General features: G+C 50.0%; 1 protein-coding gene across 2 annotated transcripts in view; it reads right to left on the reverse strand.

Moving 5' to 3' along the window:
- Positions 1 to 13,922: 13,922 nt before the first annotated feature.
- ANO2 (anoctamin 2) overlaps positions 13,923 to 19,592 on the reverse strand; it is a 360,688-nt gene continuing 355,018 nt past the window's right edge. For both annotated transcript variants that reach the window (XM_047743061.1, XM_047743060.1), the window contains 2 exons: positions 16,745 to 16,850; positions 13,923 to 14,814 (listed from right to left, as the gene is read on the reverse strand). In XM_047743061.1, coding sequence (XP_047599017.1) covers positions 14,545 to 14,814; positions 16,745 to 16,850 — 376 coding nt within the window. In that variant the 3' untranslated portion in view covers positions 13,923 to 14,544. The remainder of the gene's footprint in view (positions 14,815 to 16,744; positions 16,851 to 19,592) is intronic.

Genomic DNA, 19,592 nt, shown 5'->3' on the forward strand with positions numbered 1-19,592 from the left:
TCTGAAGATGGGAGAGTTGAGTAGTGGCTTGAATAATGTAAGGAGGCTCGAGATGTGAGAATTTCAGGCATAGGAACATCAAATACAGAGGCCCTAGGTGAGAAAAGATTCGTATGTTTCGTGAAGCTGTGGGACATGAACCCCAGAAAGCTGCCACAGCAACATTCACCTCAGGACCTACGAGAGCCAGCCCAGGCCACCAGTGTAATTCATGGTGGCTGTGGAATTCTGTCTCTTAAAAACAGTGTTGAGTCAGAAAAGTTCTGAATTTAAGTTCAACATAATTAGCCTTTCACCCCCTCTCCAGTATTCTGTATACCATTCTCACATTCACCGAGGCCGTCATGACACCAGCCTGAGGTTGGCCACCGCGGGCCTTGGGCAATATGGTGTCAGAGGCTGGTCTGTATTATCTGTTCCAGTCGCCATTCTCTCTTCCTGGAACATGGTTTCCTTTCATCTTAGACTAATTTGTTCCAGGCCTGGGGCTCGTTTGCCCGTTCGGTCTTTGACATACCAGTCTGGGATGAGTTTGATATGGTTCCTGGCCTGGAGGCAGGGGGATGAAGGAGGTGACCTCCAGAGGAACCCACAAGCCACGGGAATTATCGGTGTGTGTCTGAGTCACGTCACCACCAACCAGGCCAGAGTTTGGCACATTTTAGCCTCTGGGAGCCCTTACTCGGCAGGAGGAAGAGAGGGGAAGGAAATGAATTAAGTGTCAGCAGGGAGAACAGTATGAGCACTGTCCTCTCTCTCCTGCAAAAGATGTATTGCATGGAGAAGACAGCAGGTGTTCATTAAGATGGGTTTCTTTGTGTTTAAATCTCTTATCTGTAGTGAGAAAACACAAGTTGCCTTGAATACAGATGCATCTTAGCCACTTAGTCGTCCTTGGAAAGGATGCTGGCCGGCTCAGAGTATATTCACTAGAACATAAAAAAGGCGGAGACTTTCCGGGGCTTTGGGTATGTGACACCAGTCCAGCTGTGATTAATACATGTCCTCAGAGTGGATTAAAAATGATAATGACCTTTTCCTTTAGGAAGAGCCTAGGATTTGAGGGACCCAAGGAATTGGAGACACACAAGCGTTTTCCTCTGCTACAGTCTCTTCAGGAAGTCTGGAAGGGCCAACGTTTCTTGATAAGATTTCCACAGAGATGCCAACTTGATAGATGCCAAAGGTTTGCCCTGTGTTGGATTTCACTTATGTCATGGAGCCAAGGCAAAGGTAGGCAGTCACCCGGCTTGTTTCTTTGGAATGAACTCAGGCAGATTCCTCTGGGTTTGTTTATGCTGGCCACCTGCAGGGACCCGGGAGCCTCAAGGTGAGAGGGGCAGCCTGCACTCAGGGTATCTGAGCAAATTCCAATGATGGCTGGACCCTGCTGAACAGCAGTCTCTGGGTGTGGGGGGGGGGGGGAATGGAGGGCAAGTGGAAATCGATGAGACTTCCAGGACTAGGCACCCAGGAACTGGGACTTGTATGTACCAGCCTTGATGACTACAGAGTCCTGAGGTCCCTTTGGTGTGACAAGCAGCACTCCTCTATTCACTTCCAGGATCATAGGGAGGAGCAGGGGCCCTCCAGGGAGTAGTTGGGTGGCCTGGGGGTACACTTGAAGTAGAACTTGGGTGGGGAGGGATGGGCAGTGGCTATTTATAATCTAGTAGAAAATTATTTAAATATTTTAGTCCTCAATCTGGCCTTGCTGGCGTGCCCGTGGACTATTAGCTCTGATTCTCTGTGGAGAGCAAAGCGATGAGGTGCGAGAAGGGGGAGCGCTGTGGCGGGCCATCATTGCTTTCCCGTGAAAGCCTCAAGGCTGACTACCTTCTGAACACCTACTGTGGCAGCTGCTCCAGTCCCACCTGTCTCCTTAGCTCCCTCCATCTGTTCCCACCCTCCTGCCTTATAGCAACCCACCTTTATGGAGTGTAGACTGTGTCCGGGGGGGGCAGTGCCAGGCTCTGGATCCAGAGGTGATAGACATGTGCTCATTCTCCTTAAGGAAAGTCAAGCCCATGCGCGAGCTGTCCACACCTTTCCAAGGGTGAGTGTGCTCACACGAGGCCCACCGGCATGCAAGCCCAGTTGCAGGGGTTTTATGGTAAAGGGGTGAGGAGCTGGGGATGGGAGGAAGCACTGTCAACAGTGAGAGAAAAGGCAGTCCATTTGTTGTGTGTAGTCTTGAGTGGGAACCAAAGGTCAGGTGTAAAAGCATGGGTTTTCTGGCAGCCCACCAGAAATGAGAATTCCAGATGCAGCCAAAGCCCAGGAAAGGAACATGGGAATATGGAAGAGATGACCCCAGATGGGTTGGCCAAAGAAGAGAGTTTATACAATTAAATAATGGGGAGAAGGTTAGAGGAAAACTGATGGCAGTGTGGCAGAGGGGAAGGAGCATGGCCTCTAAGACAGGCCTGGGGTTCACCTGTGGCTCATGAATGTATTTGCTATGTGTGCTTAAGCAGAGAGTGTCTTAGAACACCAGGTGTTTATCCATAGAATGGGATCATTGTTACGGGTCCTTGTGAGGATTACAGATAATGACTCTAATGTGCCTGGTCCAATATATCCTAATGAATGGCTGTTATATGCATACACATCCGTCCCCTTTCCAGCCCCAGACCCACAATGTGTGTGTAATTCCCCTTGCAGAACAGAGGAGGAAATGGTAAAGTGTTTGTCGAACGAGCTGGTAGAACACGAAGCCTGGGCCAGGTTGGCATGACCACAGTAGACCAGAGGTCCTGACCTGCCCTAAGAATTGCTGGGGAAGGGCATGCCTGGTGACAAGGGATGAGGCTGCTGTGGGCTCACGAGATGATCCCTGGGCATGAGAACTGAGGGAAGGGCAGGGACCTTAGCCCAGGGAGGATGGCAGAGGTGAAGAGAAGGTCAGTCCAGGATCGGGCACCCTGTACAATGACGCGTGGTGTGGAGGGTCAGACAGCGGGAGCCACAGCCAGGCTGGAGCAGTGCTTCTGCTCAAACAGTGAGCATCGAGTAACTTGAGGTGTCCAGTTAGATACTCAGGGAAGCTTCTGTAGTAACTTAAAGACTCGATAAGCCTTGTGTTGTCCATCGCCTGACACACTCTGCATGTACTTTCCGACACCTCTCTACTTTAACTCCTTCATGTATATAATAGTGGCTTTAAATCTCTTTCCAGAGTGGGTAATCTAGCGGCACCTAGGTGTCTGGGTCACACCCAGAGTCGTGAGTGTGAGCCCCAAGTCCATGCTGAGCATGCAAACTGCTTAAGATTCTCTCTTTTCCTCTACCCCTCCCCATTCCCCTGTGTGCGCTTGCTCTCTAGGTATGTGTATATATATAAAGAACAAAGTGGGTAATCTATAAAGAAACAAAAATATCTTCTGTTTTTAAAAATCTCTTTGCCAGTGAGACATGCTTTTATCTGACCCCTCGCTTTCCAAACAACATGCCCCTGCCCACATTGCCCCACTTGTAAGGGGTAGAGAAACAGCTACATCACATCTTTCCGATATAAATTCTCATGTGAGGGGGCGCTCTTCAATGGGCATCTGATTCTTCATTTCTACCCTTCCTGAAAATAGATTTGAGTCTGCAGACTTCCATTGAGAGATGGAAGATACTTTTCAGAAAGCCTAGTCTTGGTTGCCATTCTCTGAAGGTCCTTTGGCGTTTTCTGACTTGTGATCCTAGAAAAAAATTGCCTGCATTCAGCATCCCAAACAGGCAGTAGTAGAGCCAGAGTCGCCATCTTGGATTCTGGCTGAGCCGTGAGGCCATGAAGTACTCATCCAAAGATCAGTAGAAAAGCAAGTTTTCTTTGGAGGGGATTTCAGTCTTGATGATGAAGCATTTCAATCCAGAAGTCTATCTATCCTGCTCCCACAATAAACCTTCTTTTCTTTGGTAGACATTCATGAAGACCACTCAAGGAAACCACAAAAACCATGAAAAATTAGTTTAGATTAATGCATTTTCTGAAAATCATGGTCTAGTGACTGAAGCTTATACTTGGGTATCACTCGATATGTTTTTAATGGAGTTGGTGCAATGTTTTTAAAAAACCACGACATACTTATTCGACGTCAAAGCAAGGCATTTGTTTTAAAAGCCAAGGCACGTTAACAGAAGTGGGGAGGAAAGACAATAATTCTAGTGAATGTCGGGCAGTGACATTGCCTTTGAGGTCTTCCTCAATAGTTTACTCATCTGGAAACCCAAACTGAAACAGAGTTTAGCAAACGTGCTGATGTCAAGAATGCTGACCAGGCACTGCCGGGTACTCGGCAGAGATCATTCCAGCACGCAAGGGCTCCGTTTCCTGGCATCAGTGCCACCCTCTTGGAACGGCCACGCCTGGACTCTGGATTTATTCTTGGCCACAACAGCCTCCAGGAGTGGATCTCACAGTGGGCATACGTTTGTCTTAGCCCTTGATGATGACGTCTGTCTTCTTAGAAATGCATGTGTGTGTTCCGATACCACTCCTTCATGTGGATCTCACGCTTGGACACCTACTGAGGACAACCTGACAAGGAGGCAGGGCAGGGATTCTCTCCATGCTCCAGAGAGAAGAGCTCAGAGAAATTGGAGCTTGCCTGACTGGGAGAGTGGGCACTGGAACCAGGTCCAGCTCCAAAACGGAGTGTGTCTTCCAGTAAGTACATGGTCTCGGCCTCACAGGACATGCTGTCCCCACAGAGCTTTATCACACACCGCTGAGCAGCGTGCCTTCTCGCTTTTCTCCAGTGCATGGTTATGAGCAGAGGCTCTGGGAGGAGAAAGATGGCAGTTCACTCCGGCTCGGCCACTTTGTCGCCTTGAACTTTTGAACAGAGGCAGAGCTGCTCGGAGCCTCAAGTGGAGCATCTGTGTGTGACTGAGCACTCGAGTCCCCTGCCATGGCCCCTGCGCCATCTCTGCCAGGTCGAACCGGAGGTTCTAGATTCAGAAAAGGCTGACACAAGGATTTCGTTCTATGTGACAAAGTACTCTCCAGAGTGGAAGGAGACCAGGAGCTTCCGTGGCCTTGGAGAGGCAAACCTTTAGACTCAGCATGGTCCAGAGGGAAGATTTTTCTCACGATTCTGAAACCCCCAGTGGAAAATCCCTGACTGGTGTTTATCAGACTGGATCAGTGTGGTAAGGGACACCCCAGGGCCTCCGAGGGGATGTCCCTGTGGGGAAGGGGTGTCCAGGCTGGCGAACCTGACTAAATACAAGGATATGGCAGTTCCTGGGGCAGGGCTGGAGCTAGTGCACAGGCGGTGAGGCTGGGAATCCTTGGGAATCCAGCCCCTCCGGCATATGCTGGAGCCCAAGTGTGGGGCATGACTTCGTTATGGTCAGAAATCTTTTCAGCCTGGGTACTGATATGGCAAATGTCCCCAATGGCACCCTACATGGCATTAGCCAAAGAGGACAGAATACTCCCCCTCCATCTCTTCAAGGGGTCCCTGAAATCCCCCCTTGGGGTAGACTACACCCTGGGGACTTGAGACATCAAAGGTAGGCGCTATCAGTGGCCTCTCGCTCCAGCTTTGTTTGAAGTGATGCGGGCACTCAGGTGACTGGTAGGAGAAAGAGGGGCATGCGGTGCGAAGAAGGGGTGCGGCTCATCTGGGCGAGTGCAAAATGGGGCAGAGGAATGCTTTACAGGCATCTGTGAGGATTCAGTGAGGTGATGAGGGGACAGTTCTTGGCACAGCAACTGGCTCCTAGGGATTGTCAGCACTGTCACTACTATCATGTCACTCCAGGGGCCTCAGGCAGAGCACCCAGGACCAGTGGGCTTCTGAGGGAGGTGCCCTGATGTCGAAGAAACACAGGCTGGAGTCTGCACCTGGGCTTGAAGTTCTCTTAGCTTCGGTTCCAGTGACAGCAAAAATGGAGCCAATGAGAAGAGGTACCTTTAAGGCAGTCTCCTCCCACGGGAGCCCAGGATATGTGGAAAGTGGGGGCAAAACGACTTCAGAAATGTATCGAAAATTCTTTCATATCTTGGGGCTTATATATGAAAGAAACTTGAGAGGAGCTTTCCCAAATTTGACAATAATCTTAACAGTCAGATGCAATCCCCAATGGCAAGCCTGGAAGAGACTTTCTATGTTTCTAGTTTCCATCAGAAATAAAAAGCACGGTCCAAGGTGCTTTGGGAGGCACAGGCTTCGGGGCAGACGTGGCCAAGTCTGAGAACCACACCACGCACAACCTCACAAAATGGCACAGAAATGGCCTCAGGAAAGCCCATCACAAAGATACGCATCTCTTAACGGGGAGGACTCCAAGTTCCTGAGGAACACGCGCTCTGCCAAGAAGCACAGCAGGAAGGGCCTGAAGGAGACGCAGGCCAGCAAGGCCCAGGTCATGTGCACACCTGCCAAGGCTATCAAGGCCCTCGTCAAACCCAAGTCAAGCCCAAGATCCCAAGGGCAGCAACCACAGGCTCAATCGACTGGCCTACATCACTTGCCTATAAGCTTGGGAAATGTGCTGGTGCCCACACTACCAAGGGTCTCGGTCTCTGCCGACCAGAGTCCAAGGTCAAGGCTTGAACCAAGGTCGAGGCTGCAGCTGAGACTCTGACTCCAGCTCCCAAAGGTGCTCAGGGCCCCACAAAGGCTCCAGGGTAGAGGCTTCTACCTGCTGCTGTGAGGACGGAAGGACTACTGGGACCCTTGGGCTTTCATCTGCCTGGGGCCGGTGTCCTCCTGGGCTCTTTGTACAAATTAACCTGCAGCGGGATCTGCCGAAAACAAACACACAGAAAAGAAATATAACGCAAATGTTGATCAACTTGGCTAGGGGAAAGAATGAGTTACCTTTCTCTTTCCTAATGAAAAACACTGTTACGGAAAGCCTTCCAAGAGCTCAGGACTAAAGATGTGGAGGGAGCTGTATTGTAATAGAAAGATGAGTGAATCTGTTCACTGATAAAAGATAAAACTGTTAATGGGTTTTGTGACATTTCTGGTTTAGGCTAAAATTTGTATTCGGAACTTTTGGTGCTAAATATTCACTTTTGTATCTGATCTTATTTTATAATTTGGGGTAACTTTTTCTTAAAGAGTCTTCCTAAAATTGTAGAAGCTTCTGGCCCCACAAAGCCAGGATCTGCCCGTGTTAATACTACTACTTAGTTTTGACATCATGATACTGAAAAGCGTTCTACATATGCTGCCCATTGACCTGGAGAGGAGCTTCAGGGGGCTTTCTGGAAGGAGGTGGGAACTGTTGAGAAGACAAATACGGAGAAAAAAAAAAACCCTTGCCCTGTGACAAGATAGAGAACAATCAGAAGAGACAGGTGGGGTCAGGACAGTGAAGACAGAGGTTGGCTGCTAAGAATACTAAATTTGAAGTTGTTAAGGCTGATACTGAGAAAAGTTTCTGAGTGGAGTAGGAATGAGGCCCCATAGAAGAGGGTCGAAGAGACCTGTTTTCGGGCCCTCATCTGTTTCTTGACTAGCAGCCTCACGCAGACCAAGCAGATGTGGTTCTTGATAGAAGTTGACACATACTCTCTGAAGAATTAGATGCAAGCCAACCAGAGTCCATCACGCAGGGAGAAAACTAGGAGCAGGTTATGATGTGGGATCCATGTCAAAAGTCTGCCTCCTTCCCTTAGGGTCTATGGCTTTATTCCCCTAATTGAGGAAGACATCTTGGCTTGGAAGCCTCAATCCTTAGCTCCTTGCTCTGTTAGACAGACAGGAAGTGAGACAAAGGTGGGACAATAAAACATGAAGGTTCCTGAACTCATACGTAGAGCTGTCTCTTTGAATTCCCATCTGGCTTCTGCCCTGCACTTCCTTTCTGCAGATAAAGCTGCATGCGCCATGGGAGGGGAAGAAGAGTAAGGAGGTTCCACTGCATCCAGGCAGGAGTCCTGAAGAGACGTCTGTCTTCTGGCCTGGTTCAGGAGGGGTCTGGTTCTGGGGGCCCTGCCATTCTCTGCTCTATAGAACAGGGATGGGGAGCAGGAGGCTATCCAGATGTGCAAACAAGGCTGCATTCTGAGGAAACATCTGCTTAGTCTTCCAGAACTGGGGCTAAGCCTCCAAGGGCGGGTTCTGCTCTCTGGCACCCTCTGCTGTGATGGAGCAGATCAGATGCCACGGTGGGTTGGGGCAAGAGTAGAAACTCCAGCATCTCCTCCCTGGGCTGAACTGGGTGATGGTATCGGAGACACAGATGGCCAGGCCTGGATTGTGAAAGACGACTAGAATGGCAATGTGGAAGGTAAAACTGACCGTACTCCTCATGTTTATGGGACTGTAGTTAACCTGTACAACTGTACGTGTCTGCGCAGGAATGGATGTTAGTGCTTGCCCAGTCTAACCTCTTCATTTACTAGCAGGGGCTTATCTTGGGAAATACATACAGCAGGTAAAGATAAGGCCATTAGCAGCATAAGAAGTTCAGAAGAGTAGGGTTATGGGGGAGGTTAGGAGAAATCTTCACCTCTCTTCCAGATCAGCTGTTGAGGGTCTTCCAAGTGAGAACTTCGAAGCTGCTCATAATTTATTGGAGATTATAGATGGATTGATTCTGAGGGGAGGAGGCAGAGAAAGAAAAGGAACTTGGTACTCCGGGAAGGGCAAACTCCTGAAATAGAGAGGATCAGGACAGGGAGAGACATGCTCAGAAAAAGGATGCTGGACATGAAGATAAAAAACCGGAAAGCTGACCCACAACTTCAGTATTTTCTTAAGGTAATCAAAACAGTTGGGTTGGCTATACTCGACTCCCTTCCTGCATTGGGAGAATACCTTCCAGACCTGAGAAAGGAGTGAGTACGAGGACTGGAGGTGATCACCTCATTTCAGGCACACTAACTAAAAGAAATGCACATCAAGACACAGCCCAGTGTAATGTTTGAATTCCAAGTATACATTTTAAAGTCCTATAAACACCAAGCAGGATTGGGACAAGATACATTCAAAGAATACCGATCAGGCTTATTCCAGAGATTATTTTTTTTCTCCCCCCCTCAGAAGCCCTGGAATAGTATCATTCATTGCCAGAGCCACAGCGTTTGGAAGGTAAGGATGGTGACCCGAGAAAGGTAAATCTGGTCACGTCATTGTTGCAACAAAAGCAAATATCCCGTGTGTTGTGTCTTGGATAAGGCTGTCTGGGAAGCACACTCTGGGATGGGGAGCTGCATGCCTGGCATGCAGAGGGTTGACCGGGACATGTGCTCCAGAGGGACGCTGGTGTGGGGAGGTGGGGTGATGAGGTGAGCGGAATGGGGCAGGGGGAAGAGCAGAGCTGCAGTAAGTTTCAGCCAATTGCACATGGAGCTCTGGGGCTGAGGTAGCCCTTAGAAGGATCCAGAATTGAGCCAAGGTGAGGCTCATGCCCCTGCAGAGATGAGAGGCAGCCTCCAATCAAGGAGTAGCCCTGGTCCAGGCAGCCCGTTTCCACTTACCGCAGTTCTGAAAGGGGCTTCCAGCTGTGATCAGCAGCTGGGGGGGATGGTGAGTGCCCAAGTCCCACAGGGACCTTTTAACACCATATTGTTAAAAAACATTTTTCCTAAAGGCATACTCTGGCCAACTCAGGGGACACTGTGACAGTATGAAAGACAGAAGCATTTTCCTCATTTATTTTTAACCCCAGACCTTGTTTGACTACATATTTCAAGCAACCATGGGACCCAAGACTGGTCCCTGAGTTTTCCCAACTCATTCTTATCCTTGCTTCTAGAAATGCCTTCCACAGCCTGGTGGAATCTTTTACCACAATTTATGGGCGCTCAGAAGAGCACCTGGTAAGTTTCCTTCCTGTTTTTCTTAATACAGGCTCATCTCTCTACAAGGCTAGAACTTTGTGCTGGGCAGCTCAGCAAACCTAAAGGCTTTCATTCATCTCGCAGAAAAGCAAAGTCTGGTATGGCAAAATAACAGCCATTTGAGAAGGAGTTAATGATGATTTTCTGTGTTTTTAAAATCCTCACCGAGGGACGCCTGGGTGGCTCAGTTGGTTAAGCGGCTGCCTTTGGCTCAGGGCATGATCCCAGCGTCCTGGGATCGAGTCCCGCATCGGGCTCTTTGCTCAGTAGGGAGCCTGCTTCTCCCTCTGCCTCTGCTGCCACCCTGCCTGCCTGTGCTCACTCTCACTCTCTCTCTCTCTCTCTCTCTCTGACAAATAAATAAATAAATAAAATATTTAAAATCCTCGCTGAGGCAGCCACTCTGGAAAACAGTATGGAGGTGCCTCACAAAGTTGAAAATAGAGCTACCCTGTGATCCAGCAATTCTACTACTAGGGATTTACCCAAAGGATACAGATTAAAAGGGCCACAGGCATCCCAATGTTTACAGCAGCATTAGCAACAAGAGTCAAATATGGAAGGAGCCCAAATGTCCATTAACTGATGAATGGATAAAGAAGATATGGCATATACACACACACACACACACACACACACACACACACACATATACATAAAATGGAATATTACTCAGCCATCAAAAAGAACAAAATCTTGCCATTTGCAACAATGTGGTTGGAGCTAGAATGTATTGTGCTCAGTGAAATAGGTCAGAGAGAGACAAATACCATATGACTTCACTCATACGTGGAATTTAAGAAATAAAACAGATGAACATGTCGGTAGGGGGGAAACAGAGAGAAGGAAACAAACCATAAGAGACTCTTAATGACAGAGAACAAACTGAAGTTCCTGGAGGGGAGGAGGGCAGGGAAGGATCTAGATGGGGGATGGGCATTAAGGGGGTCACTTACGATAAGCACTGGGTGTTGTATGTAAGTGGTGAATCACTCAGTTCTTCTCCTGAAACCCATATTACATGTATGTTAACTAACTAAAATTTAAATACAATTTTGAAAAGAAAAAATCTGTAGACAGCAAAAAAAAAAAAATGTGGGAGGAGTGCTCTTATAATGTATACATGTATCAAATCACTATGTTGTACACTTAAAAGATCTTACAAATTTTTTGTCAATTATACTTCGATTATACCTTTCAGTAAAGCTGAAAAATATTGGAAGGAAGGAAGGGAGGGAGGAAGGGAGGGAGGAGTCTTCACTGAGATTAGCACCATTTATTTCACCAAGCAGGAATACTCCAGACAGGGCTGCTCTGTTCCGAAGAGACTGTGAGGGGGGAAGTGGGAAGGGACGTTTGCCTTTTATTCCACCTCTTTTCTTTATAATACGTGCATCAAAGAAAGAGCCATCAAGATTCATTTAAATCAACTATCAAATGGATTCCATGTCTTTTTATTCTTAATAAGGAAAAACTGATGAACCCCGTGGCGAATAGGGCTGGTCACCAAGCCCTCCACCTGGGGCTCATGGCTGTTTCTCTTGGAGGTAAAAAAGACAATTTCCTCTGTTTTATTTATGTTTTACTTTTTTCTGCATTTTCTAAGTATTCTTTGATGAGTGTATATTTCTCATAGGATTAAACAAAATAGATGCTATTACAGACCAATGTAGGTGGCCACACATACAGCAGGAGAACACAGATGAACTCAAACCCCAATATTAACTGTTATCATTTCTGGAGAAATGGGGTTGTAGGAAAAGGAGTGATAGTTTTTCCTTTCTTCAGTGTTTCAATGTTTGTTCACAATTTTTTTTTTTTTTTGCATTTTAGTGAAATGTCAAAATTAATTACTACCTCTCAGAACTCAGAGAAGGTTTTATTATTTAAGTTAGGACCCCACCTACCCTCTCTCTACCCCGCTTAACAGATCCTTGGGGAAGTTCTTACTTTGCCTAAATCCCAGTTGCTGCTGTGTTAGGTGGGCACGTCTGGTGGTCGTGCTGGTAGTGGGGGTGCTACTGAGATGATCTGGGCCTGCGGGTGGGACAAATCACAGAATTCCTAATTCAGAAACCTTTCCGAGTGGAAACCTGTGCCTGGGCAGATGAAATCTGCCCTCCTCTCCACCTACATCTCCCCGGGAGGTGCTGTCGGACCCAGTCCCTCCCTCTCCTGTGTGAACTCTGGCCACCTCAGGTTTCCACCCCAACCTCCAACCCCCTTAACAGGACAGAGTGGGGCAGGGAGAAAACAAAGCAAAAGGCCTATTATGCAAATGAAATAGAATGGAGCTCCTACTCCTACCACTAATCCCCTCTACCATGCTCGACTTTTTTTCTTCATAGCATTTCATACCTTCTAACATACTATGTGGTTTATTTTCGTGGTTCATGATGTCTTCCTGACTCACCCACAGGAACTGCAAACTCCCGAGGGCAGGAAACATTGTGTCAAGGGATGTAGCCCAAGTGCCCCATATGGAGCCTGACACAGGGTAAGTGGTCCGTATGCCATTTTGAATAATTCAAAACTGAAAACTGAAATTTACAGGACAAAAAGATTGCTGAGATACAGGAAGTGGAAATAGCAAGATAGCATATACTGCAGAATGGTCACTAAAAATACGCATGCGTTCTAAGATTCAAAAAAAAAACCTTTTGTTTCCGTTTATCTGTATACCCACCTCCTCATTATGCTGTTCTTTCCACAACTTATGTGTATATATTGTATGCCAATAAAGACAGACTTATAAGTAAAAATAAATAATAAATAAATTAAAAATGTGAATGCCTTTGAGAGGGAATGAGAGACTGGAGGGAAACACAGTTGCTAAATTTGGGGGACTGAGGGGTGATTTCACTGTCTTCTTCATTGGTTTTCTGATTGACTCTTGGGGTCCAAGTGGCATCTCTGTGATCATATATTAAAATGTTTACTTGAAAAAAGAAGGGGGAGAGGTGGGGTTGTAAGCCTGCCACAGTCAGGGTACAGTGTGTGTCTGGGTGCTGGAGGCGGCCCCCAACCCTCAGTGTGGACCCGCACGGCTTCCAGCTTCTGGAAATACCAACCCCCAGCCCCCCAACCCTGTTAGGGCTCGTCCCTGGGGAAAGCTTCCTTTTGATGGGCCCGGAATCTCCATGTCATTAGCACTCTTGCAGGGAAATTTCTCTCCGGTGGGCCACTCCCCTCTCCCCAAGTTAGCTGAAGCGTGTTGTAGGGCGATGCCCTGTTTTGTTTTGCTAACACTGGAGTTTGCATCTAGGCTCACATACTGAGCGTGACCACGAAGGTGTGATGTGGTTAAAATGTACCCTAGGACCACCGGTCTGTGAGTGGCGTGGGACAGCCTTGTCTGGGCTCCCACTAAAGCTGTGTCCTGGTGTCCCCACAGAAGAAGGGACCACTTCCTGGAGCAAGAGCTGGTGGCAGTGGGATCTTGCACACGGCTGTGGGGGAGCAACAGAAGCCTCGGTGAGCGGCAAGGATGCCCAGCCCTGCACCCGTGGGGCCTCAAATCAGCAGGTGAGCTGAAAACTGAGAACACGCATCTCTCCTCTGGAGCGCAGCCCTCCACGAAGCTTCCACCTGGACACCGAGTTGGACTCTAGTCAGACTGACCCAGGAGGAACAGGGGCTGAGTCCCACGGATCAAGACCGTGTCCTGGGTTTCTGCACCGCAGGTGGGGTCGAGGTGTGCGAAAGACCATGATGAATGATGTCTGGCCTTTGCTTCCAACTAGTCTTGAAAATCTCACTCCACCCCTACCCCGGCTCTGGGAGGAAAGGTGTAACCTTTGAACCATCTTGGGCATCTTGGGTTTGTCATTGATTCCTATGTAAAATAGTAAGCCCCTTCCCTCCTGTGCCCCTGACCTCCCTCACCCTTGTATCTCTCCTTAGCCCTTGTTACTGGCTGAAATCCTACACATTCCTTGGCGTCTTGTCTGTCTCTCCACAGAAAGGAAGCTCCATGAGGCCGAGATCTTCCCTCTTGGACTCTACCGTATCTCTCATCTGAGAACAGCATCTGGGACATTGTACGTGCTCAGTAAGTACTGGTAGGAAGCGACAGAAAGAAAGAGGACCAAAGACAAAGAGACGTATCTTTATAAAGAATGTTTCCATTTATTTTATTACTTTAAATCTGAGCCTGCATGAAGTGATGGCTAAGCTAGTTCCACAAGCTCCCCGTGACACGCACTGGGGACAAGCTCGGGTTTGGACCTCTGCCACTCACCATCACAGTCCAGTGGCCGCAGCGATCAGCCCTGCAACTTAATTTGCACCCAGTGGGTGCTGCAAGTGACTCAGGGGTACTCTGCTCAGGGAGATTATGGGAAGGGGTGAGGGATCCCTCAGGATGGGGGTTCACTTCTCTCCCAGCCTGTGGCCACCCGGGAGAGGACACCTAAGCTTCCACAGGGAAAGCTCATGCCCCTTGGGTGCTCTGGGGTCAAGATACCCCTTCTTTCGCCAAGTGACTCAAAATAGGGTACCACGCCCCTAAAAGGATACAAAGAGGACCTAAAAGAAACTTTAGCTTGAAGTTTCCGAGAAGCAGCCCCATTTCTCTTCCTGCCTGTGCTCACTCTCTCGCTCGCTCTAACCTCTGCACACGCACACCTTTCCGAGACCCCGGCAGGCCAGACCCTGGCAAATGCAGGCCACCACGCCCGCGCAGGTGCACAGCCGTGCTCTGTGAGGTCCCCGGCTGCGGCGTCCCTCCTGCAGCGGGGCTGGCTCGCTCACACGTTTGTGTGCTGGGAACCAGAGGATGCGATGCTGCCCGGCTGGCTCTGGCCCGAGGGGGCCCAGCTGGGTGCCCGGCTCCTGCTGCAACGTCCCCCTCCCAGGCTCCTCTGGGCCGGCTCATCCATCAGCTTGAGTTTCTCATGCTCCTCTTTCAGGAAGAAATCCACCAACAAGCTCTTCTCTTTCTTGATCTGGTCGCTGATGTCCGTGGGGATGTCTGGAATCATCCAGTCCACGAGGACACTCAGGAACATCACAAGGTTCTGCCAAAAGCCAGGGAGGGGGGTTGAGAGGAGAAGCCCAGCCCCAAGGGACACCAGGGCGCCCCCGGCCACCCCTCCCCATCAGTGATGGTCTCAGCAGTGGGGCGGGCGGCGTGGTGCCGAGGTGGGGGCTGTGGTGAGCACAGACCTGGAAGCAGGACACCGCTATGTCCTTCTGGCCTGGCTACTTACTAGCAAGCGCTCTGAGCCAACGTGCCGAGGGGCCTCGCAGGGTCCCCAGGTAGAAAGTGGAGAATTGAGAGTACCTGTCCCCCAGGTTGTTGTGGAGATGAAATCAGTCAACAGCTCACATGGGGTGAGGCTGTCCCCATCCTGTCCTTCCTGGCCGGCCTCTCAGCCTCCAGTGCCCTGCTCCAGCGCTCCCTGGGAAGTGGGCACAGGGCCCGCTGGCCTCCCCAGGGCTTCCCTGAGCCAGCTGCCCCTCTCTTGTTCCCAGCCTGCCCTCTGTCCTCCAGCTCAGAGACGGACGTCTGGTTTCTGTGCTCAGTACTGGCCTCAGCCCACCTCACCCTCACCCGATCCTGCTCTCTCTTCCATCCCGCGAAGCTGGTCACATGGGCTGGGCTAGGGACCCTACCTCCAGCGCTCCCTTCTCCATTCCGAGCCTCTGTGCGCACTCGTAATGGGCTTCCTTCTTCCACCTGCTGAGCCCCATCCCTGTCTCGCAAGCACAGGTAGGACAGGACTCCCTTTCCTGCAGCATTTTCCACGGAAGTGGGGACCATGTCACAACAGTGCCAGCTCAGCCCAATATGTGACCGCTCCTTTATAACCTGGTTCCCACCCAGTTCCCCAAGCCATGCTCTGCCCAGTTCACTCCCCCAGTTGTGGCACTCTCTACCTGCCGATCACACACACTCTGAGATCCAGGGACAGCAATGGGACCCAGGACAAGATCTTTAGGGCACGGCTGTCTTCCAGGCTCCAACCTATTCCCACCTTGACTCTGAATCTCACTCGCACCTAAGGGCCCAGGGGAGGGCCAGGGGACCAACTGCGGCTTCCAGGGGCTCCTGGGGGCTTCCCACACTCTAGAGCTGCTTCAAGTCACATTCTTCTCTTAATCAACTTTTACGCAATTAACGAGTGTTGCATGTGACCTGTGGGAAAGCCAGGGGACGCCTGCAGCGGGGAGCAGCTTTTCAAATCCATCACCCCATCTCCCCAGAGGAAGAAGGGCTATCTTCTTTAGGTGAAAGACTAGCCTATGGGCTTCTCTACTTCCTGGGCTGGGGTCGGGGCAGGATATCTTAGAGCCCCCCAGAGATCTGCCTTCAGGGAATACAAAGCCAGAGGGAGTGGAAGAGAAAAGGATCCGGGCTCCTGCTTGAAGGGCGGCAGGACCCCGTGTGGGACCTGGGGCTGTGTGCCCGCGGCTCTCAGCCGTGCAACCTGAGCTACAGCTATTGTCAGAGATAGTGATCGGGGGGCTCGAGTTTGCTATTCATCCACAGAGGCATGGCTGGATGGCTCTGGGGCCCTCCTTGCCAGGTGTCTCAGGGGCCAGAGCACACTAACAAAGGAGGGAGGAGCCAAGAGCGAGAAGAACGGTTCCGAACTCGAGCCCCTTCTTGGGCTGCGGAGACCAGGCGGGCCTGTTTGTCTGCTGCAGGGTTGAGACTCTGGTCCCCGCTGCCCTTCTCGCTTCCTTTCTTGTCTTAGGTCTCAGTGGGAATCTATCTCCACCCTGCATCTTACCCCACATCTGTCCTGTAACCTTACTCTGCGTTCTGTTCTCTGCCAATCCACCCGTTAATGGAGGTCTTCTTGAGAGCGCTTCCTGCCTCCTCCGCTTTTGGGGACCCCGGTGTCACAGCACCAAGGACACACGGAGCGGAGGGGGAGACAAGGAGACATGGCTCTCTCTACCCCCGCAGCCGGGCTTCTCCTCCTTATCTGAACAGCTCACCTGGAAGATGATGACAAAAGCCAGACGGGCAGAAAGAATGGCCCAGTACTGTTTGGAAAACTCATACGGGTTTGGGGCCCACGGCGGCTCTCGGTAATCCTTAAACCTGCCCAGAGAGAAATGTGGTGTTAGGACCGGGAAGAAATGTAGGGCAAGGGGTGCTTCTGACCCTCAAGAAACAGAGCAGCAGGGAAGCTCCTGGCTCCCAGACGTGGGAATTAGCAGGAAGCAGGAGGGAGGAATTCATGGCCCCACCAACAAGTGTCCATTGCATAAAATGACCAAAGTCCTAAAAAATAAACAAACAAAAAACACCCAGTGTTGGCCTGGAAATGCCTTTTTCCTACTCTCTTGTTAATATCCCTCACGGCTTCCACATGGATTCTTCTTCCAGAAGAGCCCCAGAATCATGAGAGGAGCCCAGGACCATGGGTCCCTGTTGGCCCCACTGGCCCATGAGCTCAAGAGCGGAGGGAGAGGCCCAGAAACTGGACAGTTCTCAGCAGCCCGTGGGCTCAGTGGTGACACAGGTGCCTGCAGACAACCCCAGGCTTCCTTCCTGGCTGGCTGCTCCAGGACCACAGCCATAGAGACGGCTGTGTTCTTGCAGGCCAAGGACAGCTGACTCAAACCAAGCTCAAGGTTGAGTGACTTGGGGGAATGGCTGTCATAGGATGGTCAGTATCCTACTGTCCATATTTACAATCTGTCCATGTGGCTTAAGAAACAAAATGTCAGTGCCTGACATTAGCTCATGCCTCTTTCTCAGACCCGTGGAGAGATTTTCCTCACTGCTGCCTTTTCACTCCCAATTCTGTGATGACTCTTGTTAAAAACCACTCATTTTCGGGGCACCTGGCTGGTTCAGTCAGCTAAGCATCTGGCTCTTGATTTCAGCTCAGGTCATGATCTCAGGGTGGTGAGATCGAGCCCTGCTTCATGCTCAGCAGGGAGTCTGCTTAAGATTCTTGCCCTCCCTCCTCCTCTGCTCCCCACGAACCCCCCCCCCCACCTCTTAAAAAAAAAAAAAAAGGCTTATTTTTCTCGGACTCACTTTTTTTTCTAAGCCTGGAAAAGTGACAAGAGCTAGTACCAGAAGAATTATGACCCTTCATGGAACTGTTTTCTCCATGGAATTCAACAGATCTTTGACGTTTAGTCAAAGCAAAAGAAGCCCTGGGGGGGAAGGACTGGGGTGGTGTCAGGCCACCGAGTGGGGTGCAGGCTGCCAAGGCAGGCAAGGTGGGGACTCTGCATGATGAGGGACCAACAAGGAAAATGACCTGCACTGAACATGCCATACGCACCAATCCCCGAGCAAGGAGCTTTTCTGGAAGCTTTTTCATTCAATCTCCATAGCATCTTCCAGCAGGTGCCGATACCCCATAGAATATACGGAACACTGAGGCTCAGAGAAGGTCAGTTACTTGCCCAGGTCTCTCTCCTGGCCAGCAAGGACTACAGTCAACACGAGAATCCAAGTCTGGATGAAGGCGGACCTTTCCTCTCTTGTCACAAAGCACCTTGCCAACAGCTGTGGTTTGAGGTAGGGGATTCAGAAATGGTTCGGGGGTTTTTAAAAATGATTTATTTATTTACTTGAGAGGGAGAGGTAGGGGGAGGGGCAGAGGGAGAGAGAGAATCTCAAGCAAACTCCCCACTGAGTGCAGAGCCCAATGCAGGGCCAGATCCCATCACCCTGAGATCATGACCTGAGCCGAAATCAAGAGTCAGACGCTTAATGGACTGAGCCAGCCAGGCGCCCCAGAAATGGGAGGTTTCTGTCCCTTCCCCACCTGGAATGAGCCAGCTGCCCTAAAAGATCCAGGTAAAAGCACGGTGGCTTCCAACTATCCACAGAGATGCAGGAAGAAGGAAGGAAAAAAAGAGGAAGAGGAAAAGAGATGCACACAAACAGAAAACAGCAGAGTGACAGAGTCAGCAACAGGAAGAGACAAACAGACGTGGACAGTAAGCAGCTGACTAGGGTTGGGTGGGAGGCCAGGAGCTGCCCCTTCCCCACCCCCGCCCTTCCAACAGCTGATCACAGCTGTCGCAGGCTTGCTTTGACATCCGGCTGAAAAGCAAAGCTAACTGCAGCCCAGCAGTTCACCTCGGGATTCAGCGTATCCACCCATGGCCGAGGACAGAAGCACGGCCAGCCCTAGATTAGGCTTGCTAACGGGAGAGAGGGAGAGCATGGCTAAATGGAGAGGGACACCTTCGGGTGGGAAAAAGCTCAAGCTCGCTCCCCTCCAGCTGTCCCCCAAAGGACCTCACGGCAAAAGAGGATCTATCTACTTTTCTCAAGACCTCAGGGGGACAGGCGCGACACCTAGCGCCCTTCCCCCCGGTCAGTCCCACCTCTCCTGCTACAACCAAAGTCTGTTCTTCTCGTGCTCTAGCTCCACTTAGGAAGGAACAGCTGCTCACTGACCTTGCTCTAGGAGCCACTGCTCACCCCTCTTTTCCCAGTCTGGAAAGAATCCATAAATAATCTAATCCTGGTCCCACCTCTGATACTAACTCACCACAGCTTTTGGAAATGTCCCTTTGCCCTCCCTGAGTGTCCAAAACATTTTAAAAATCTAACAAACACATGCACTGAATCAAAGATCTGGGGAGAGATTAACACAGATATTTCTAGAAAGCTTTATTTGAAAACACCACTATGCCAATGGGCTAAAGGTAGTTCTGGTAGGAACTAGAGGACAAACGATCCACGGAAAAGAACAATGCACAGTTTAATGAGTTATGCATCTGTTCATATCTCCTTTTCTGAAGCTAACTTTAAAAAAAACCCATGACCTACGGTAGTGAGAAATACATTGTCCATTAATGCACACGT

Source organism: Lutra lutra, chromosome 8 (assembly GCF_902655055.1).
Source record: "Lutra lutra chromosome 8, mLutLut1.2, whole genome shotgun sequence".
NCBI classification, from domain to species: Eukaryota; Metazoa; Chordata; class Mammalia; order Carnivora; family Mustelidae; genus Lutra; species Lutra lutra.